Source organism: Psittacula echo (genome assembly GCF_963264785.1).
Source record: "Psittacula echo genome assembly, chromosome: Z".
NCBI lineage: Eukaryota > Metazoa > Chordata > Aves > Psittaciformes > Psittacidae > Psittacula > Psittacula echo.
The window spans coordinates 81709626-81733107 of record NC_137742.1 but is presented as its reverse complement, the minus strand read 5'-3'; the positions used below and the strand labels follow the sequence as shown (position 1 = coordinate 81733107).

The following is a 23482-nucleotide window of genomic DNA, read 5'->3' as shown; positions in this document are numbered from 1 at the left end:
TGTATTAAATCAGTTATTTCAATGTTTACAATACAACTTCCTGAGAAAAGTGGTTTTCATGCTTGGCAGCAGTCTGCTGTGTGTTTATTGATTATCGATAAAGATTATTATCAATAAACTTCAGAATCACACCACTGGATTTAAATCTAGACTTACATATTCCTCGGGAGATTGCAGCAACATGAGAAGGGTCCAAGCATCCAGGGCGTTCTTGTGGAATTGAGAGGCCTAGGAAGAGAAAACCCTCATTTCCAAATGCTTCTTGTTTCTTGCTGACTGTGGAATATTATGTGTACTGCAGAGAAAGTGAATTCCAGAAAACTGAAACCCCATAGATCAGAAGCAGTCAGATGCACAGGGGTATTAAAGGAACAGAAATAAAAAAGTAAAAGTCAAAGGGATATACAGATTTTGAGGAAAACCATTTTTTTTCCCATATTCAAAAATCAAGCTAAATTAAAGGGGTTTTTCAGTGAATAGAGATGGAAGAAATAAATTGTCATACTAAAGGTACGTAAGACTGGACAGGTTTATATGCCAAACAAATAACAATGTGTACACAGTTGTGGAATACTTTTTCATTTATAACTGAATGCATATTGAAACTTAGTTGGATTAAATCTCCATTTTTACCACTTCCTTATTATCTCAACTTCTATTTAATATCTTTCTGTAATAGCCAAGAAGCATGTTTTCTAAAATTTTGTGAAATGAATATCAGGTGGTATCGAATACTGCTTTTAAATGTCAAAATATTTTCATAATTAATATATTAGGATAGAAAGTATGTGTTCTTTTTGATTTTAATGAAATTCTTATATATGCATTTATTGCAACAAATACATAAGTTTAATGCTGCTTTGCTCAAGGTGCTATTTGAAAAAAGTCAGCGTAGGGATAATCTATAATTTAATGTGCAACAGGTAAACTTTAAAATTTCTTTCACACCAATATTTAATAAATAAACTTTAGAACTATTCAGCTTACAGCATCTTCTGCAGTGGTGGTGGGGGAAGGAAGCAGCTTTCAATGTTTAAAGAAGTGGAGATAGTTGAGTCATTTCCCCTGAATATGTGTTGAAACATATTCATGTATCAAGACTTCTCTTACTTTCATTCTGAGTAGCTGCAGTTCACAGCAGCAGTCAAATGATGCTTGCACAGAGCTCCTTCTACCAGCTGGAGGTGAACAGTACTGGGGAGCTGCCAGCTCAGGAGGCTAATCCAGATTTGCAGGTATCTTTGTGAAGCTAAAGTTGTTTAAACTCACTCAGGTAATACTGGTTTAGACAGGTGAAAGCTGGAGGAACTTCTCAATTTGGATCTGTTAAGGTAGGAAATCAGATTTTTTTAATAAGTCTAACGTGCTCTGGTATGGTATTATATGCATCCTGCTTTAAAATGTGGGTAATTTAGAACTCTGTTTAGAAAATAATTAAATACTTGGTTTTGATGGAAACTGCATGCCCTAAGTGGATAATAAAGAATGAGGAAAACTGTTTCTTCAGTTTAGAATATACAAAATCACACGGACAGAAGTATCGGGCACTGGCAGACTTATGTCTGCAGTAGCTGACAATACAGAAGATTTTCTGAAATCCCACTGTTGTAATTTTTTTTTTTTTTCTAAATTCTCCATATTAACAGAAGAATCTTAGTAATTTAGTTACTTACAGTTTTGGTGGTTTGAAAACTGCCACTCTTCATTTTAATTTGCTCTTGGATACCTGCCTTCTGCTGAGTAGTTTGTGGAATTCTGTGGATTTTATGACTGTAACACACTGTCATTCCTTAATAGCAATTAAACATATTAAAATATTTAGGCAGCACGTGGCCAAATAAATCTGCCCTTGTCTGAAAAATTTGAGTCTTATTTTTAAAATGTTTTTGCCATTTCTGTTTAACGAACCAGTGTTATTGGTCTTTTGACATGTGAGTATCACCAGCAGTAAGGAAGTTCCTCTTTGAAGCAGTTTAGTATTGTTTTACAGGTAGCGACACTATTGCTGTATTTGCTTTAAAATTAATTCAAAATAATTCAAATGCCATGTTTTGATAGTTATATTTAGTGGAGTTTAAAATATAACTTTGTCATATAACTTAAATACTCCTGAATAACCTAGATTACATAAAGTACATGTATATTTATATATATAATTGATTATAATTAATAATATGGAAAACTAAGCTAGGAATATTTTAGTATGGTCTTCTATTGTGAAGATATGGACAGTGTATTTTTCAATACAATGACTACAGATGACTTTTTTCTGAGGGAATGATGCATATTGCATGTATGTTGGCTTCAGGTATTTGTCTCGTTTTGAAATGGAGATAGCTAATTGTTCACATATCATTTTGATATGGATGTGACACCTGTCTTTAGCTCCCACTTGAGCTATGCTTCATGTGCCATGTTTGACACAACTTGCAGGGCAATTCTGCACTCTTCAGGCAAGAGAGAGGATTTTTGTGTGTGCCATTGCAAGTTTCTCTATAGATGACAGGAACACCTAACTGTTAGAAACTAGGGTAGTGCTGCATCTACTTGAGACTTAGTCTTTGGAAAAAATAGAAGAAGGAAAAGCAGACATGATGTTAATGGTTCACAGTTTGATTGTTTTAGGAATTTAAGGTTTGATTTGGATAGAAAAAAAAGTGTGTTATTTTGTATTTTCAGTGTGATTTCATCTCCTTGCAGACTGCTTTTATTTCCTTCTTTACTTAGTGCTTGTATCATGAGTGCAAGTGTGTACGTACCTGCAAAAATGTGCTGAGACAGCCATGTAACTCCCAATAATCGTATTAAAATGAAAATGGCTCATTCTTTTTGCATGTGTTGGAAGCTGAATAATTATGCACAGATGAAAGTCAGATCTAATTCATTCCATGAGTGTTTTCATTTATTCTGCTTAAAAAAGCAATTTTTTTTTCAAATATTATACTCCTGGGGTTTTTGAGAGTACAGATAAAGTATACTCTGAAGTGCACGAGGGAAGCAACTTCATCTTTATACAGTCATGCACAATATATCTTGCTGTATCTTTGAAAATAATGCATTTCTTTCACAGCAGAATACTGGAATGTGAGGGGAAGGGTTAAAGTTACAACGTATGTGAGCACTGCAGCATAAATGCCAGGATTGTTTTTGAAGTGTTCAGGTTTTATGCATATTTTGGTATCTTGGACGTACTCTCCTCTTAAGGGGTGAAGAGGGTTTTAGTTCTGAATGCCAATAACAGCACTGTCATCTCAGTCCAACCAGAGGTGGAAGGCAAAATGGCACTTTGAGGAAAGGTAGCTGAGGTCAGCCTATGCTTTATTTATTACGATATTTCAAAGTGATAGAGAATCACAGAATGGCCGAGGTTTGCAGGGACCTCTAGAGACATCCCAGTTGAACCTCTTGCCCAGAGCAGAGTCGTCTAAATGTGTGCTGTGTCTGTATCTCTCTCGTATCAGGTGGCCTTGGCAATGCTTGATGTGGCCTTGCCGGTGCTGAGTAGAATGGGAAGAAGTGTAGAGTGACCCCTAAAACTGAAAATAAGCTGTTGAAAAAGGAGAAGAGGTCATGAAAAACTCCTTAATTCACTTTTTTTCTAGGGCTTTATTTTACACTCTAAATGTATTTTAAAGTCTTACTCTGTAATTTATCGAGGCTCTTTATACTTCTGGTAACTAAAGACTGAGGCCAGTAATAAGCTTTACTGCTTAATGGGATAAGATAGCTTGTAAATAATTTTTTTCACAAGTAAGATGAATAATCTGGTAATAAAATTTGCTCTAGGAATATTTTGCGTACTATTTGTTATTTACTAATAAATGAAGAATGATATTCTCCTGTCTAATGTTAACTCCAGAACTAAGAATAGACCTTTCTCTTTTGTGACTCTAGGTTTTCCTTATGAGCAATTTTTGCTCAGTTTGCCTCTAAAATAAAAATGCATGAAGGGAACAGGGTGGGGAATGAAATTAGGGAGAAGGATACTGCAACAAATTTCAGCATATTTGGCATTTGACCAAATTGCCTTGAGTTTCAAAGTAATTCCTCTCCTGTTTAACAACCCTCCTTGAAGGAATTAACCCAGGAGGCTATGTATGCCACCAGGTTGCACATATTGCTAGGGCAAATGAAGTATATCAGTAATGGTGCAAAGACAGTATCTTTTCTGGAGCTCGCTTACATTTGAGACAGCTCTAATTATCTGGGAATATCCATGGAATTTCTAGCAAGCCATCTGCTTGTGGAAGAAAGTAAATTCTTCTGCTTACTCTACTGTGTTTGGGCACGTGCCAGTCCACTTGGATGATAAAACTTCCTGGTCAGCAGCAGTGAATGAGGCAAACCTGGAGGTACCACATCCAAGACTGATGCTTTAGGAGAATGACTCCTGGGATAAACTGGTTCCTTCTCCAGATGCTGCTTGAGCCAGAGCACTTTATTTCTCCAAGTCCCTGGCCTCACTTGTCCTTGAAAATTGGTAGGTAGCAGCCAGTTGATTTGCTTCTTTCTTTATTTTCTATTCTATCTTGTGGAACTGGCGTTGCATCTCCTGTCATGGGATTCAACGTGAGGCTAAGTGACAGAAATGTCAAATGTCCATTTCCTCTCTATATAGTGTATTGCCAGTGCACCTGTGCTGGAACAGCAGGTCCTCTGCCTGCAGCTCAGGCCTGGGATGAAAGACTTCAGCAGATGCTACTGGTCAAGAGCCCAGATTTATGGCAGGCTGTCCATTCAGTTTCTCCTGGACCCGTTACCAGATGTTGAGACAGCTGTAAGATGGAGTCCTGTAATGTCCGTAGGTTCTTCAAGGTAGGGTAAATTATTTCACAATATTTATGTGCTTCACAAAGATGTGGAAAGTGTAGGTGATGTGAGCAACCGGTGCTGAAAGGAAAGCCATGTTAAGCTATCACAAGTGCTGTCACTTCAGCAGAACTGGCCCATTGGTGCTAGGTTAAGGCTTTGTCACAAGACTTGAATTAGTAGGAATGTTCGTTCCAATGGTGCTGACTGTGCATGAATCTTCAGCTTAATTTTCTGGTATTGCCCACCCACATTTAGCTTCTCCAGTTGTAATGACGCTGGCTTTGTGGGCACACACAGATTATTTAGCTTCCAAAAAATATAGCAATTGCTGTGCTGTTTCTCATAGTTTACTCAAAGATGCTAAAACAAATCAATCTTTTGAGAGTTGTGCATGATGATTTTTATGGTAATGGCACTATTTCTATTAAGAAAGAGACGGAATTTTTTTTCATAGTATAAATTCATGAGAGAAGGTGATCAGTTGCCTCCTGAAAGATGACAGCTAGTTTTGTTATCTCCATTCTAAGCAGAGTTTCTTCAAATGAGAGTTCATAAATATGATAATGGTTCATATATGCCTTATTATTACTGGTGTAATTACTCTGGCTCTTGATTAATTATGCTGGTAGGGGTTTATTCTAGAATTGGATAGGTGACTGCAGGAAATGGGCCTGTGGTCATTACTTTGCATTTAATTCTTGTATCAAAGATTATGCAATAGATGCCTCTATTGAATTAACGAGCTCGCATGAACAATATAATACCTGTAAGGCTGTGGGGCATTTTTAGGGGAAAAAAAGTGCATAAACATATCAGAACTAATACCCATCACTTATATGTTTATATGCTTTTCCTGTCAACTCCAGAAATTGCATGGTTAGCACTTGACTGTCCTTCTCACTGCAAGTTGGGTTTTCTTTCTATCAGATTCTTTTTTGCCATCATTCGTTCCATTAGATATACTGGATTTTGGTTTAAACATTTCTGAACATACCAGTTTAACTGTTGTCAGTAGGAAGGTTTTCAGTGACCAGCTGCTATAAAGACTGGTAAAAATCATGCAAGAAATTGCCTTTAAAGCCACAAGAGCAGTTGACACTCTTGGTCTTGTTTAGAAGCTATGAAACCTTCACCTCTGGAGAATCTTGCTCTGTGCTTTTGAATGTAAACTTCAGCTGAATATAGGTTAAGATGAATTCAGATTCCACTTTTTGGAATAATTTTCTTCAAACCAAAATGATCTTAATGGTAACTGCTGCCTTCAAATGCCTTTGCCCTGTTCAGCTGTAGTCACTGGTGAGTAATTATGCTAATGATACTATATTGAAACCTCATGTGGCTGTCTTTGGTACTGTTACGAGTTTCCATGAAGGAAGGAAAGATACTTCTGGAAAGTATTTCTAGTACATTTGGTAGTACTAGTTTAACTGGAGAAGTTTTGTGCTGGGAACATGTCAAAATCAGTTCTTCCTGGTTTATATCTTGCTTCTGAAAAGCAAGTTATTTCTGGATTTCTGAATACCAGAAAATAAAGTTTTGTATTTTAGAATCATAGAATAGAATCATAGAATAGTTAGGGTTGGAAAGGACCTTAAGATCATCTAGTTCCAACCCCCCTGCCATGGCCAGGGACACCTCCCACTAAACCATGTCACCCAAGGCTCTGTCCAACCTGACCTTGAACACTGCCAGAAATGGCGCATTCACAACTTCCCTGGGCAACCAATTCCAGTGCCTCACCACCCTTATGCTTCAATAGAGATAACCCAGGTAAATATACACTAATAAATTTTTTTCTGTTAACACAACTTTCAGGCTTGCATAAATAAGGATCTAGTTTTTATAGGCTGTAAACGCAAGGCAATTTAGATCGTGTATTTAGACAATGTTTTCCTCTAATAGACGAGAATCTTCCTTTTATACTGGATGTTGCAACCATGTTGTGCTTGAATGTTTTCACGTTGTTTGCTTTCTGAAATGGTAGTTCACAATATCAATTTTTGCACAAATAAAAGCATAAGAAGAGCTCAGTGCTGTGGAGTGATACAGGGTTAGTAGTCCCTTTTGTTTGGTTGTATTCAGATATGTGTGCATCTGTTTAGATGTCTGCAGGGTTATGGCTACTTTTGTTGGTTGATTTGTGTAGTTTGCTGCTTATCAACCGGAAGCATGGGTTAGAAATCATAGAATCATAGAATAGTTTGTGTTGGAAGGGACCTTTACAGATTATCTAGTCCAACGCTTGCAATGAGCAGGGACATATTCAACTACATCAGGTTGCCCAGAACTACATCCAGCCTGGCCTTGAGTGTCTCCAAGGATGGTGCATCCAGCATCTCCCTAGGCAACCTGTTCCAGAAATGTGGGTGTCCTGGGTTCAGCAGCAGCAGTCAGTTTTTCTCCTTCTTAGTAGCTGGTGCAGCGCTGTGGTTTTGACTTTCGGCCTGGGAATAATACTGATAAAGCCGATGTTTTCAGTTGCTGGTCAGAATGTTTACCCTGACCAAGGACTTTGTGAGTCTCATGCTCTGCCAGGGAGAAGGAGAAGCCGGGAGGAAGCAGGGACAGGACACAGCTACAGCAAGCACAGCTACAGGTTGGGCAGAGAAGAGATTCAGAACAGTCCTGCAGAGAAGGACTTGGGGGTGTTGGTCGATTTAAAAATGAACATGAGCCAGCAGTGCGCGCTCGCAACCCAGAAAGCCAACCGTATCCTGGGCTGCATCAAAAGAACCGTGACCAGCAGGTCGAAGGAGGTGATCCTGACCCTCTCCTCTGCTCTCGTGTGACCTCACTTGGAGTATTGTGTGCAGTTCTGGTGTCCTCAACATAAAAAGGACATGGAACTGTTGGAACAAGTCCAGAGGAGGCCATGAGAATGATCAGGGGACTGGAGCATCTCCCGTATGGGGACAGGCTGAGAAAGTTGGGGCTGTTCAGCCTGGAGAAGAGAAGGCTACGTGGAGACCTCATAGCAGCCTTCCAGTATCTGAAGGGGGCCTACAAGGATGCTGGGGAGAGACTATTCATCAGCGGCTGTAGTGATAGGACAAGGGGTAATGGGTTCAAACTTAAAGAAGGGAAGTTTAGATTGGATATAAGGAAGAAATTCTTTACTGAGAGGGTGGTGAGGCACTGGAATGGGTTGCCCAGGGAGGTTGTGAATGCTCCATCCTTGGCAGTGTTCAAGGCCAGGTTGGATGAGGCCTTGGGTGTCATGGTTTAGTGTGGAGTGTCCCTGCCCATGGCAGGGGGGTTGGAACTAGATGATCTTGAGGTCCTTTCCAACCCTAACTATTCTATGATTCTATGACACCTGACCCAAACTAGCCAAAGAGATATTCCATACCACAGCACGTCATGCCCAGTATATAAACTGGGGGCAGTTACACGGAAGGCCCAGATCGCTGCTCAGGTTGTATTCTCTTCCCTTGTTATTTCTCTTATCTTTGTTATTATTGGTGGTAGCAGTAGTGGTTTTGTGTTACACCTTAGTTATTGGACTGTTCTTACCTCAACCTGTGGGAGTTACATTCTTTCGATTCTACTTCCCATCCCTTTGCAGGGGGCGGGGGAGTAGAAACTGCGGGGCTGACTTGCCGACTGGCTTAAACCACGACAGTGGGTATCTTTTGTAGAAAATAGGTTTGTTTTCTTTTTTTTTTTTAACTAGGTAGAACATTTCTTTATTCTGTGTTGCAAAGGATATTTTTGAAGGTAAGGAGTAAGATTATCCTAATCGTTGTGCACATTTTCAGTTTTAATTAGATATGTCAAATCAGAAGTGCTTTGATTTGTCTAGCATGCCTACTTGATTTATTCCTGATCTCCTCTGTGATGTTATTGAGAAGGAAGTTATACACAACCCATCCCTCCATTCATCATCATCAACCAGCTCCTCCTGAAAAGGCACCTGCGGTGGTTGGGGAAGTTTTTGTCTTCCTGCGGAGGACTGTGCAGCAACTGGTGAGGACACAGGGGTCTATCAACAGTAGGCTTCACCATGAAAGCTGTTGGAGAAGGACCTCCTCTAGACATGCTGTGTCTTGGGTTAATGAAGAAGTGTTGTCAGAAAAAAAGGTGCAAAAAAGGCTGTTCCAGAGCAAACCATGAAGCTGTGACAAATCACTTTGTTCAGAGAGTAAAATGTACGCGTGAAACATGATGAATTCTTGGCAAAAATGTGTTTAGCTAAAAGCAGAATCTATAATGGAGTGCTGGGCAACAATATGTAATTTCTAATAAAATGGACTCATATTTTGGTACTTACGATCTTCAACAAACTCTAGTTACAACTCAAGACTCACAAAACCAAATATAGTAGTTTTCAACTTATGTCTTCTAAAAAAAATGCTTATCAATAGTAGATTAAAAAGCTTTTAATTCATCAAAGCAGTGGAATACAAGGGTGAACAAAGTGGTAAAAAATATTTTGGCTTTCAAAAAACCAGTAACACCACCCATCAAAGAAGATGGAGGCAATGTACCTTAAAGGAGAAATAAGATGGAAAATGCAGCAAAGAATTAGCAGGCCTTACTTGTATATGAAAACAAAGACTTTCATCAGTCCTTGAAAAGCTTACAGTCTAAATTGCTGTGCTTACAATGTAGGCGAGCTATTCTATCTGTAAGAAACACTGATAATGCTGGAAGGATGTGGCATGATTACAGCAGTAGCTTTTCACTGATGAGAGCTTTTAGTTTGTGATACAAAAGATTAGGATAAGAACATGGGGGGAGGGTGAGAAGGCCAAGATGGGGTGTGGCAAAACTGGGAAGGAAGTTGTGGTTGCTTTTTTCAAGAATAAATTTATAATCATGGCGGAGAAGGGATTATTTGCTTCTATTTTCTGTTTGCTTTACTATCATAGTCTGTAAGTGGTGCTGCAGAAGTAAAATTTTATAGTAGATTTGAATGAGTAAGTGGCTGCAAACTGAGTGCTGTCGCCATCGTGTGATAAGGAGCACATATGTAAAATACAAATTAGTACATGTTCATAATTCATAATGAAGTACAATACTTCATTAGTACATGTTATCCTCTTCAAAAGCTTCACAACAACAGTTGTGGCTTTTCACGTTATTATAAATTATCATGTCTCGTCTATGGGAAATATCTGTTGTATGATGAGCTTTAACAAGTTAGCCAATCCCATCCAAAGCACATACGTGTTTAATCGAAAAGCATATTATTAGTTCATATAATGCTGATAATTTCTGCACATTCCCATAATATTTAAAATCCCAGAATGTTCTTTTATATTGCTGTTGAAATGGATTCACATTATATACCTGCTTTTTTATTCAGGGAATAAGAAAAATAGAATAGAATGAGACCAAGTGAGCTGTATAACTGTACTCAAAAGTTCCTCAATTCTTCCTGATTTACATGTTCAATCAGAACACTAGCATACAAAGTGTTGTGTAGGATATGATCAGCATAACTCTTAAGTTAGCTAAGCAAATACTTCCAGCAAAATTGAAACTTGTTTGTAACTTGACTGTATTGTTGTAACTTTGAAGCACAGTCAGTTCCCATTGGTTGCACTAACAAGGAATTGACAGCCACCTAGATGTTCAGATTTTCTGAATTTCTTGCAGGCAGGTGTTATCAAAGCATGAAGCTTTGACCAGTGTAAATGAACTGAAGAAATCAGTTTGAGCCAGGCAATAACTGGTGTGGAAAATTCTGCTTATGCAATATTGAAGACACACATGAAAAAATCTAGATTACTTCAAAAAAATTCAGTTACTTCAAAAATTTAGATTTTTTTTAATTTTTTTTTTTTTAAAACATGCTGTGAACTGTTGATGTTCTGCTGCTTCCTTCTTGCAGGACACTTTGATTTGATTTTGTCTGTTTTATGTGAGTACAAAAAGAATGCTGGTTATTTCACCATCCCATTTCTTTACAGTGACCCCAGCACACAGACAGTCGGTCTGGTCACATCTCTAGCTTTCCTTGTCACTCATTTTATATGACTTTTGTCACATTTCTGTTTTCCTTTATCTACCAAAGGAAGTGTGATGCTGATGCCTTTGTTTTTTGCTGAAAAAAAAAAAATATGCTTTTTTCTTATCTTAATCTGTATCTTCTGGCATAATATTGAAATGGAAATCAACAGAGCCATAACCTGTTGCTTAAATGATTCATATGAGAGTATTACTGCAATCTACTTCATAGATATTTTTAAGCACAGGAAAATGTTAGGTTTGTAGCATTTTTTTAGCTGTACCACAAAACATAGATTTCTTTTTTTCCTTTTTGGAACACAGAGTGTTACAGGTCTAGATTTTTTTCTTAAAATGCTGACTATATTTTGGCATCAAACAAACTGTATTAAATTTTAAGCTCTCTTCCCCTGAAGTGGTGTTAGTTGTCTGCAGCAGAGATTTCCTTAAATCTCTTAGATCCCTTGAATTGCTGGCACAAAGTCATGCTAGTGTGTGATATATAAGCTGTAGGAGGGCAGCAAAGCCATTGATTTTTTGGATTGGTTTAGCTGATTAATTGTTAGGAATATTAAGAGCTTTGAGGGAGAATGCCGGTATTCATGGTAGTGTAAAAGATAGATAGTTACTGGTCGTAATCTTCAGGGTCTCATTCTGGGAGAAGTTAATGAGTTAGACTGAAACTTTGTAATGTGTTTAGTAAGAAGATAGCACAAATGATGTTACTGATTCTCATCTTCCAGCTGTAAATTGCTAGCATGACTTAAACAGATTTAGCCCTGACTTTGGTAATGCCTAGCTACCAGGATCAGGTTCACTGTCTCTTTGTTTTGTACTATATTTTAGCAAACTGTGTAAAATGATATGATGAAGAAATAGCAGTGATTTTAGGCACTCTGTAAGCTTCAAAGTGCTGTCATTTTGTTTGCATGCTGAGGTGAAACTAGGTTCTGGCCCTTCATATGATGTAAGTGTTGGATGTACAAAAGCTGGGATAGCTTTTTCCTTTATTACTGGTGTGCAGCTACTCACTGTGGTGGGTTGACCCTGCCTGGATGCCTGGTGCCCACCAAAGCTGCGCTGTCTCTGCTCTCCTTAGCTGGACAGGGGAGAGAAGACAGAATGAAAGTCTTGGGCATTGAGATAAGAACAGGGAGAGATTATGCACCAATTACCATCATGGGCGAAACAGGCTTGACTTGGGAAAATTAGTTTTAATTTGTTACTGATTAATCAGAGTAGGATACTGAGAAATAAACACAAAATATAGAATCATGGAATCACAGACTGGTTTGGGTTAGAAGGGACCTTAAAGCTCATCCAGTACCAATCCCCTGCCATGGGCAGGGACACTTTCCACTAGAGCAGGTTGCTCCAAGCCCTTTCCAACCTGGACTTGAACACAGCTAGGGATGGGGCAGCCACAGCTTCTTTGGGCAACCTGTGCCAGGGCCTCACCACCCTCACAGGGAAGTTCAAAACTGGTGCACTTCAGAGAAAATGTTTAGATGAGCTTTAATTTGGTGTTGTTCTTGAAATCTCCTAATATTCACTTTCTAATTTTGTCATTGTGGCATGCCTGAAACTATCAAGACTCCTTGGAAAAGTCTTGCAGAAGGCACCCATCACCTTCTTTTAGATGACTAATGCCTCACTCACCACATATTTTATTTCCGTTTTCTTTTTTTAATGCACCGACTGCAGAAGGATGCAAGATTGACAATAGTGAATTTCCACCCCACCTCTGCAATGCTTAGTATCTAGTCCAGCCAGAAACAAGGAAGATGATGCATACTGGCTGGAGCCTCAGCCTTATCCTCAGCCCCAGCATTCATCAGGGTATTGTGAAAGAAGAAACTTGTGTTTCAAAGTAAATAATAAACACCAAAATTTCCTTTGCCTTTCTTACCCTTGCCTTTCTTACAAGAGCTTGCAGACACAAAAGAAACATGATGTCTCCCAAAATTTATAACCTCCTCCCTGATACTTCCTCATGGCATCCTCTCTCCCTTCCCTCCTGACGTACAACACAAGCTCCACATTAAAGTTCTTTGGTTTTACTGGTGGTTGTTGCTGCCCATTGGCAGGGAGGTTGGAACTAGATGAGCTTTAAGATCTCTTCCAACCCCAAACAGCCTATGATTCTATTAATTTTATTGCTGTAGAAGGGGGGAGCATGTCACTATATAGTTTGGCCAGCATAGTATGTGTTGCATAGTATGCGTTGCAGCAAAGATTAATGTGCTGAGGCTCAGAGTGGTAACTCTGGAATAATGAGAATCAACCAGATGTTAAAATGCCCTTATTTTGTGCTTCCTTCATATGTTAGATTTATTACTACCTTAAAAAGCAAAGAAGCATAGTAGGAAGAGAAACAAGAGTTTCTTCTTAAATTGATATAGCTGTTAGTACACACATGGTCTCTGAAATGTTTCTGTCATGCTTCTTTTCTTGTGGAGGACCCATAATCAGATAATAAAATATTAATAACACTGGTCATAAAAAATTTAACTTAATGTGTATAATACATTAATGTATTATATACATAATACAGGAGCATAATAGCTCCTGTATGCACTGTGAATGTATAATAGATATAGTTGTTCTAGTCTTAAATTTAAACGTGATGTTCCAAACATAATTAGTGGCTACTTACAGAGAAATGTGTTAAAAAATATTTTGCAAAAGTTTATACATACCAAGAAATGTGATTTCTCTCTTTTGTCATTTGGGATAGAAATGTGGTTACTATTTATGCAGGCCAAAGAGTTCCTTGCATTCTGGGACACAGTCATGCTTCCTTTAAAAAAAAAAATAAATTGTGATACAGTTTATATAAATAACTACTCTAAGAATCTTATCTTTGCCCTGGCACACAGGCAAATTAAAAATGAAGACCTACAGCTTCATTTAATATCTTTAATGATTCTCCCCACCCTCCCTGGTTTCCCCCATAACTGGAAAAATCCCTCATATCTTGCAAAGTACTACATTAGCTGACAAAATTCTTAACTCTTGTATCTTTATTCAATGCTGAGATTAAGACTGTTGAATAAATACAGAGTTTGAGGGTACTGGTAGTGACCAGTCCAGTTAGTACTGCAAGGTCCAGCTCTGTTTTATCTTACTTATCCTACTCTAGTGGGCCTGGAGAGTATGTGAATGTAATTAAAGTGGAGGTTGCCATAATAAATACAGGTATCAAAGAATTATTTTTCAACCACCTTTTTCAAATAATAAATTTAACCCTTGAAATGTCAACCAGTTTGTTTGTTGTTTTGGGATATTTTTTTTAAGAAAAAAGAATCCTGAGGAGTTGTGATACTGATGACAGGAGCAGGTTCCTTGGTGTAGTCTGAGGTGGGGGAATCATAGAATCATAGAATAGTTAGGGTTGGAAAGGACCTTGAGATCATCTAGTTCCAATCCCCCTGCCATGGGCAGGGACACCCCACACTAAAGTGGGGGAATGGGATACCATTCACCATCCTCAGTTCAACAGGATGGTGATACCAATGAAAAATACACCTTGCATGAAACTTTTAGTAACATTAGCTATTGCATTTTTATTTTTTCTCCTCCAGAGAACAAGTTTGGTTGGAACGAGTAATGCAGATTTTCCCTCAGGGGATCCCGGAATGTACCAGTTGGACGTTACCCTAAGAAGAGGACAGAATCTAGCAGCACGGGATCGTGGAGGTAAGTGTGCTGGTAAACGCTTCCTTAATGTTTGGGAAGTCACCTGTCCATTGGGCAAATTTATATGAGGGTATTAAAGTTACAATTAAGGTTGTAAGTATTTTCATTAAGCTCTGCTTAAAGCTATGTAATTTGAATTAAAATGGGCAAGAATGTTAGCTTATATGAAGGTGTTTCAGAAGGATTATAATAAGTTTTATCTGAGTCAAAAATACACTTAATGATTTTTAAGAACAACTAGGGATGTGCAGGTCTGGAAGAACTAGTTTTTAAATGCTCAGCTTCCTTATCACAGAGATAGTGAGGATAAGATGCTGAAAATATATATAGGAGCTTGGCATGCTTGTTACTCTGGGGTTCATGTAAAATTAAGTAGATAAGTGGACTAGCAGTCACAGTGTGTAAAAAACATTTACAGGATGTTTGTTTTAAAGGTATTTTAAGGGTATTTATTATTTTTATTTAAAGGTACATGCTCATTAGGTAGGCAGCACTTTTTGTGTGTATCTGAGTAAATATGCCTAAGATTGAAAAGAGACTACTGGAGTTTTAGTTTTATTTTCTGCAGAGAGAGGTTAGCTTTCGTTAAAATGGAAACTGGATTTCATTCTAATTGTCAGCAGCTACAGATCAGAGTTGCTCCATGTAAAATGTAGACTGGGGAAAATACTTCTAGTTTTCCTTTCTATGCTTTAGTCTTGCTGCCACTATTTTGCTCTCTGCAGCAGTGCAGTGGTTTCTCTTCCTGTTGCATATTATCTGCTCACCAAAAGGTAGCCAGATCTTATTCAGGGTCCTGGCTGCTTTGACTCATCCTTGATGGTGATGCGGAATAGCTTCCTTTTGCCATGTAGAAAAGCATGGAGGAAGGAGGAGAAAGGAGTAGTGGGAAACGGGGTTGCACATTTAGCCTAAAGTGCATCTAATGATTTAGCATCTAATGTGCTACAACAGCTTTGTTCATCCAAGCAAGTCCCTGTGTGCCCAAGTCCGCTGCGCAATGGGCTCAATCTGTTGGTTTGGTTCCTTCTGCTCTCTGCTTGACCCGGTGCAGTGCCCTGCGGGGTCCTTATAAGCCTGAGCTGCGTTGTCCAACAAAACAGCTTATATCAGGTCTACACGGAGCATTTTTCTTCTCATGTGGCTTTCTGTCGTGCCGGGCATTCTTACAGTCCTCACATGGTGGTGGTACCCGACTGTCCCCTTGAGAACTTGAGAGGGAAAAGCTTCTCGCATTTGCATAGGAAGCTGAAGGAAAGTCAGTTCATCATTTGCATCCTGCTGATCATAGAATCATAGAATGGTGTGGGTTGGAAAGGACCTTAAAGCTCATCCAGTTCCAATCCCCTGCCATGGGCAGGGACACCTTCCTCTAGACCAGATTGTTCCAAGCCCTTTCCAACCTGGCCTTGAACACTGCCAGGGATGAGGCAGCCTCAGCTTCTCTGGGTAACTTGTGCCAGGGCCTCACTACCCTCACAGGGAAGAACTTCTTCCTAAGACCTCATCTGAATCTCCCCTCTGTCAGCTTAAAGCCATTTCGCCTTGTCCTGTCCTTACAGGCCGTGCGGTGTTTAGGTAATCAAACAGGGCAAAATGATGGGCAGTCTAGTTATTTTTTATAGTTATGAAAATCAGTTTGACTGGGAATATTAACTTATCTTCCTGTCAGGGATAAGAAATGGGGTGTTTTTCAGTCAGAATACTGTATCTTGACTTCTAATGATGGTTGCCTTCTGTATTGGTTTGTAGCTGGCTTACTATAGTCATATTCTTGGTAGCTCTCACTATAATAAGAAATTAGAGTCTTGCCAAAAGGGAGGTTATTGGTTGTATTGTATATAGAATCATAGAATCACAGAATGGTTTGGGTTGGAAAGGACCTTAAGATCATCTAGTTCCAACCTCCTGCCACGGGCAGGGACACCTCACACTGAACCATGTCGCCCATGTCTCTGTCCAGCCTGGCCTTGAATACTTCCAGGGATGGAGCATTTATCACTTCTTTGGGCAACCTGTTCCAGTGCCTCACCACCCTCACAGGGAAGAACTTCTTCTTTATGTCTAACCTGAACTTTCCCTGTTGAAGTTTAAATCCTTTAGTTACCCCTTGTCCTATCACTACAGTCACTAATGAAGAGATGCTGTCCAGCATCCTTGTAGGCCCCTTCAGATACTGAAAGGCTGCTCTGAGGTCTCCACACAGCTTCTCTTCTCCAGGCTGGACAGCCTCAACTTTCTCAGACTGTCTTCATACGGGAGGTGCTCCAGTCTCCTGATCATCCTCATGGCCTCCTTTGGACTTGCTCCAACAGCTCCATGTCCTTCTTATGTTGAGGACACCAGAACTGCACATAGTACTGCAAGTGGGGTCTCACGAGAGCAGAGGGTCAGGATCACCTTCCTCGATGTGCTGGTCACTTTGCTGGGGATGCAGCCCAGCACATGAGGGGTTTCTGTGCTGCGAGTGCACACTGAAGCTGGGTCATGTTCAGTTTATTGCCCAACACCCCAAGTCCTCTGCACGGCTGCTCTGAATCACTTATCTGCTCAGAAATATTCCTTTTCTGATTGCTGTCTGTTGTTGATACTCTTAGCATACAGAGCTTGATGAAGAAATATTGCTGTGTAAGTTAAGCTATAAAGCAAAAAAAAAAGCAAAATGATGGAAAATGAACCTCCTGGCTAAGAGCAGTACAAGTCTGTCATTAGGAGTGGTGTGTCATTTTTGGTGAAGTCTGGTGGCTAAAAATTCAGAGCAGATTATCTTCTATCTAAAAAAGATTTCAGCACCGACTGTGTTCAGAATTTGACTTCAACACAGGAAAAACAAACCCTTGTATTTCTATATAATGGCCCTTACTGGACTGTACAGAAGGTCAGATTTATGCAAAGGACTTGCTGTGTTTTTCCTGAAATGATACAAACTTCTGGTATGCTTATATTTTTATTTATTTGTTGCCATGTCCCAAACAGGAAATTGAATCATGGGCACAATCAGCCAACCCAGTGATCTTGATCTAAACATGCAGACATGTGCAAAAGACAGATATTGGCTGATGAGGAAGTGTGAGGAGCTTCATTTCATCTGCAGAAGAGCCCCACTTTTCATAAGAGTAGGACAGTGTGAAGGCTTTGGTGTGAGTTACGTGGCATGAAGTTGAGAAGCAAGGAAGAGGTGGGTTTACATGAGGGCAATCCTTTGTAGATGAGAACAAATTCCTGTTGGAGGTCAAAATTTTCCTACTAGTCCAGTAGGAATGGCAGGAGATGCTTCCAGGGTGCAAGGTGGAGTTTCTCGTTGTGTTATTATTCCAGTCCCTTAGGGCTTTTCAAAGTGGGAATAACACCAATTGCCTACTGATTAACCCATACACTTCATCCAAAGCACACATGGTTTGGCTTTGTAACTTGCTCAAGTTCTTTCTTGTAAATTGTCATAGTCTAGAGATATAATTTGGAACTTTTTTCTCCCAAACTATAAAACTGTAGTTGTGATTCCGTTTTTATTAGTTCCAAAAAGGATAAAAATAATCAAAATTTGTTTGAAGACTCTAGAAATAACATTAGGGATGAGGATTTTTTTTTTTTTTTTCCTGTTCCTTTTAATCTTCGGGGTTTTATTTTTACTATCACTTACAGGTGGCTATTTCTGCTGTAAGAACAATAAAGAAAATAAAGCATGTTTCTTCTTTTTCTCTTCTGTGTATAAATGCACCAGGGTATTGGTTATTCAGTGCATATGTTTATGTAATAATGAATCTGAAATGATTTGCCTTTCTTTTAGTTTAATTTGTGTGATACTTATTCTTTAAGCATCATAAGAATGTGTTTATCATTCACTTTAATTTCAGAGGACAATGTATTGCGTAGGTACATGGATTTTTCCTTTGCTAGACATGTGGAAGAAATTGCTAACATTGCAGATTACAGAATGTGCTTGTTTACCACTGTTATTTGTAGGGACTAAGCTTTCATTCGTTTTTAATAGCTTTTGTTCTCAAAGATGATATGAATATTCATAAAAGGGAAAAAAGACTGTATGTTCCTGGATGCATCTCTGGACTGTTGTATGAATGTAGGTAATCACTGGTATCACAAGGTAAACTTCCCAAGTTGTAGACATCTTACTGAATCTTCGGATCGCCCTCTTCCTCTAGCTATGAAGTGATGGAGATAAAGCAAGAGGACCCTGACAGTGTTATATTAAGGTAGAAAAAGAAAGTTTAGAAGGCTGTCAAGTCACCTATAGAGCCTCTCACAGCTATTGACAAATGCAGATACCTGTGTCAACAGCTAAGTGATGTTGCTGAGCTGACCATTGCAGTGGGAATTTATGCCAAGAGTAAAAACCTTTTGGTGTTGTGAATGGACACCAATTTCACTCTTAAGAGAGAAGTAGCAGTTTATTTGTTTATGTAAAATAGCAATTTGATATGAGGAGAGGCTGAGAGAGCTGGGTCTCTTTAGCTTGGAGGAGACTGAGGGGTGACCTCATCAATGTTTACAAATATGTAAAGGGTGAGTGTCAGGATGATGGAGCTAGGTTTTTCTCAGTAATGTCCAGTGATAGGACAAAGGGTAATGGGTGTAAACTGGAGCATAAGAGGTTCCATGTGAACATCAGGGAAAACTTCTTTACTGTGAGAGTGACAGAGCACTGGAATAGGTTGCCCAGGGGGGCTGTGGAGTCTCCTACGTTGGAGATATTCAAGGCCTGGCTGGACAAGTTCCTGTGTGATGTACTCTAGGTTACCCTGCTCTTGCAGGGGGGTTGGACTAGATGATATTTTGAGGTCCCTTCCAACCTTTGGGATTCTGTGATTCTGTGATTCTGTGAAATGTGACAGTGGTGTAACAAGGTTCAATGGTGAGGTACACTTGAATATTTACTGCATTTACAAAACTGTCATAGACCCTCCTGTTGGGTCACAAGGTTCAGAAAGTACCCGCTTGTGTTCTAAATGTCTTCTCAGAGTAGAGTCTAGGTACAACTAGATCCACACTTAGTCCTAGACTTGATCCACGGTTTATATCTAAGGGTTATATGTGCATAGTCAATCCTTTCAATCACCTAGCTAAGACTTCAGAGTTTAGCATGCTGTTAATCACTTACTAGGGGTCTCTTGCAAGCAAGGAATCTCTCAGCTTCAAGGAGTAGCATTGAGAGGTGTCACTACTCAAGGGGAGACCCTGAACTGCAGCCTGCTGTCACTCAGGAGAGCACCATGGGCTCTGGGCTGTCTACCAGCTGTGGAGTGAGATAATTGGCTCATAGTCATGTTTGCATACGGACTGCAGAAACTTGGCTTGAGTTGAACCTTGACCAGCACTATGGTTGGGTTGTGCATGTTGGTCAGATTAGCTGTTGTTATCTGTCTCCCCTGAATCCACTTTGAGCTGTATATAGCCATCATGGCCAGACACATCCATTGCCACCACCACTGATGACTATCACTTCAGCAGAGTTATGGGAAATAAAGGCCAGGTTGGCAGGGGGAGCACACCACTACAGTTGGCCAGTGGTCTCTGCTACACTAGTATCCAAGATCTCTGTGAAGCTGTTTATTGTTAATGAAGGTAAATTGACAGAGCATTAGTAGCAGCAGCTTGGCTTGGGACTTCCAGACCATCATTCTGGAGAAACCTGTCTGTAAATTCAAATTAGAAGGCATCAAATACCTCTTACCTGATCACTAAAAGAGAATAGAAAGTCCAGCTTAAACAATTTCAGGAAGATTATCATTTAAGTCATGAGGTTTTAGGCACAAAACAAACAATGTTTCCTTTGATTAAGGGATGCAATTCTGTTTATATCAAAGTATATTAACTAGAATAATAAATTGAGCTACCAGGAAAATATTTCTATATCATGCTTAAGTCCTGTTTAAATGAACCTGACTTCACCCATGCCAAAAATGAAATATAAATGTTTTCTTGAAATTAGGCCGATCATTGCACATTTGCTTTTTGCTTATTCTGTCCTATGCCAGTATGTTTGGTTGGGTTTTTTTTCCTTTATTTTTATCTCACAAGCAAAATTAGTATTTGCTTAAATGAGTATTTAATAAACTAAGTAAAGATACTTCCAATGGGCTATGTTGGACTACAGTATGGCAGCCGTCTTTTTTGTGGCAGGAATTAGTCTTCAAAAGAAAGAAAAAGCTGTGATTGTTATAAACAATATTTCTTTACTAGGCACTGAATAATTAAAATTTGTATTCCCTGTTCAGTTTTGATTAGAAGAACCGTGTAGCCTACAACATCTGTGTGCTCACTGTGAATTTGTAATTGGCATGTTCATTCTTAGGATATTAGCTTTCCAGAAAAGCTTTGTGTAGTTTAAGCTAATTAGTGCATTGTTTTAAGTCAATTGGGTGGATAATTCTTTGCTAGGTGGACAGAAGGACAGAAAGTGTGATTATTTATGAAAAAGCCTTAGGGTTTAGTGGTGTAGTTGGGGTGTTTAGAGGGTTGATGAAGACCAATGAGAAGATAGGCTTGGCAGCTCTTCAACAAGAGCATTACTATTTCTATTTGTTAAATTACTATAAAATAATTCATGCTAAGTAATTCCTTGCTTTTCAGAATGGAAGACTATATAGAGCAGATATATTCTTCTATGTTCTTTATTATGAGATGTTTCATAATACAGTTTGAAAATGTAAAATATGTAAAATGCTAAGAACTGATACGTGTTATACTTGACATACTCTGCTAACGCAACTGAGAACTTTCCCCCCAGTTAATTAGTGTAAGATTCTAAAACTTGCCTTGAGAATTTCGGTGTCCAGTTACTGTATGCTCCTGGACTTGGGCGGTGTCTTTAGGTATCTTTTAGGATGATATATCCTAGGGAAACAGAGGCTTCCACCCTGTGCCAAGAATCCTTACGGCCTTTACACAAGTAATGGTGGTGCTTCAGCAAGAGAGCAGCCTCTCACAGAGGTTGTTTTTGAGAGAAGCTGTTAGGCTTGTGATGATGCAAGGTCCTGCACCTGGGTTGAGGCAATCCCAAGCACAAACACAGGCTGGGCAGAGACTGGATTGGGAGCAGCCCTGAGAAGGATTGGAGGTGTTGGGTGACGAGACCCCATGACCCAACTTCAGTGTGAGCTTGAGCCCCGAACCCCCCAGTGTGCTGGACTGCATCCCCAGAGCGTGAGCAGCAGGTGAAGGGAGGAGATTCTCCCCCTCTATTGCACTCTGGGAAGACTCTCCCTGCAGTCCTGCAGCCAGCTCTAGGGCAACAACACAAGAGGGAAGTGGAGCTGTTGGAGCAAGTCCAGAGGAGGCCACGGAGATGCTGCAAGGGCTGGAGCAGCTCTGCCCTGGAGAAAGGCTGAGAGAGCTGGGCTGGTTCAGCCTGGAGAACAGAAGGCTCTTTAAGGGGAGACCTTAGAGCAGCTTCAATGCCTATGGAAGCTACAAGGGGCTCCAGGAAACCTGGAGAGGGGCTTTGGACAGGGGCCTGTAGGGACAGGACAAGGGGAATGGCTTTAACCTGACAGAGGGGAGACTGAGATGAGCTCTTAGGCAGAAGTTCTTCCCTGTGTGGGTGGTGAGGCGCTGGCACAGGGTGCCCAGAGAAGCTGTGGCTGCCCCATCCCTTGCAGTGTTCAAGGCCAGGTTGGATGTGGCTTGGAGCAACCTGGTCTAGTGGAAGATGTCCCTGCCTGTGGCAGCGGGTTGGAACTGGGTGATCTTGCCCTTCTTTATACATATACTTTTAAAATTTGATGGTCTCTCTTCAAGGAATGTAAGAGGTCTGTGAAAGGAATGCAGCTTTTGACTCAGTGGGCCTAATGAATTCTGAGCTTTAAAATAGAGACATGTTGAAGCTAGCTTCTTAGTGGTTCTCAACATTTACAGCACAGAGATAAAAACCCTGAGGTTTTGCAATGTGGTAAGTAGAACCAGCAGTTGAGCCACCCTACTACTAAATTTACACCAGAAAAAAAAAGATATAATAGTAAATTATTTGCCATCTGGATGCAAAAGTATTCACGGGGCGTGTATTCACAGCATTATTTTACACTGATTTCAAATTTCACCAGGGTTTTTGAGATTTGTGAAGTCTGCACAATAAAAGATTATTCTTAACGTGCATCAAGGGAACCATGAGAGGCCATGAGAAAATCGCTGCTTGTAGGGAGTTATGGCTTGTATTAGTGTCATTGGTTTGTTAGTGTCCATGTTCAAAGTATTCTTCATATTTTATTGAATTAATTCAAATGTCTGGTCCTTGCCTTAAAAAGCGGTACTGGAATACCCATGAAGCAAATTAATTATGCCAGAATAAATATTTTTACACAGTTGAAATTCTGCCCCAGTCGTTTCCAGAGTGAATGACCGTAACCTTGTCACATGTGAGATCCTTGCTTTACACCACTACAGTTTTTTGAAAGGGATTTTAGGTAAAGAGTACTGGCATCTTGTGGCTCCATGAAATAGTGTAGAAGCTCTGCTCAGAGCATGTTCTATTTAGAAGACCATGTTGCGATTTCATCAAAAGCTAACGACTGCATTTCCCAGTGGATGTAAGCACACGCCGCTACAATAAGCTTGTCTTGTGAAAAACATTAAAAGCAAAAAAAAAAACCAAACAAAAAAAACCCCTGAAGTCTGTCTTACAGTTCTGCTACTGCTCTTGAAGATGGAGCTTTTCATGGTAGAATTGTTGTTTATTTTAAGATACTCTTGGATTGGTTAGACTCAAGTGGTGGTTTCATGAGGACTGTCTCAGGCACAACTACATGTCTTGCAGCTCTACTTGGGGCCCATCTAGCTGCAAAATGCTTGCCTTTCTCGGCTGGACCAGTTCCCAAATCCATTTGGTGGCCATTTCCTAAGCTGTTGGTGCCAGTGCAGCAGAGGGGCAGCAGCAAGCACCACGGTTGCTCCTTCCAGCAGCAGCAATGACTCCGGCTTCAATACTTGTTAAGGGCAGCCTTGTGCTGCTCACTGCTGGTCCCCATGGTGGGGCTGCTGGGCACAAGTAAAAGCAGCATTTGTCCAA

The 23482-nt window shown here is 39.8% G+C and overlaps 1 protein-coding gene across 1 annotated transcript in view; it reads left to right on the top strand.

Moving 5' to 3' along the window:
- The window catches only part of MCTP1 (multiple C2 and transmembrane domain containing 1), a gene marked incomplete at its 3' end in the record, with an annotated part of 278893 nt that overhangs the window by 90571 nt on the left and 164840 nt on the right, over positions 1 to 23482 (top strand). The window contains 1 exon segment of the mRNA XM_080636973.1: positions 14349 to 14463. Coding sequence (XP_080493099.1) covers positions 14349 to 14463 — 115 coding nt within the window.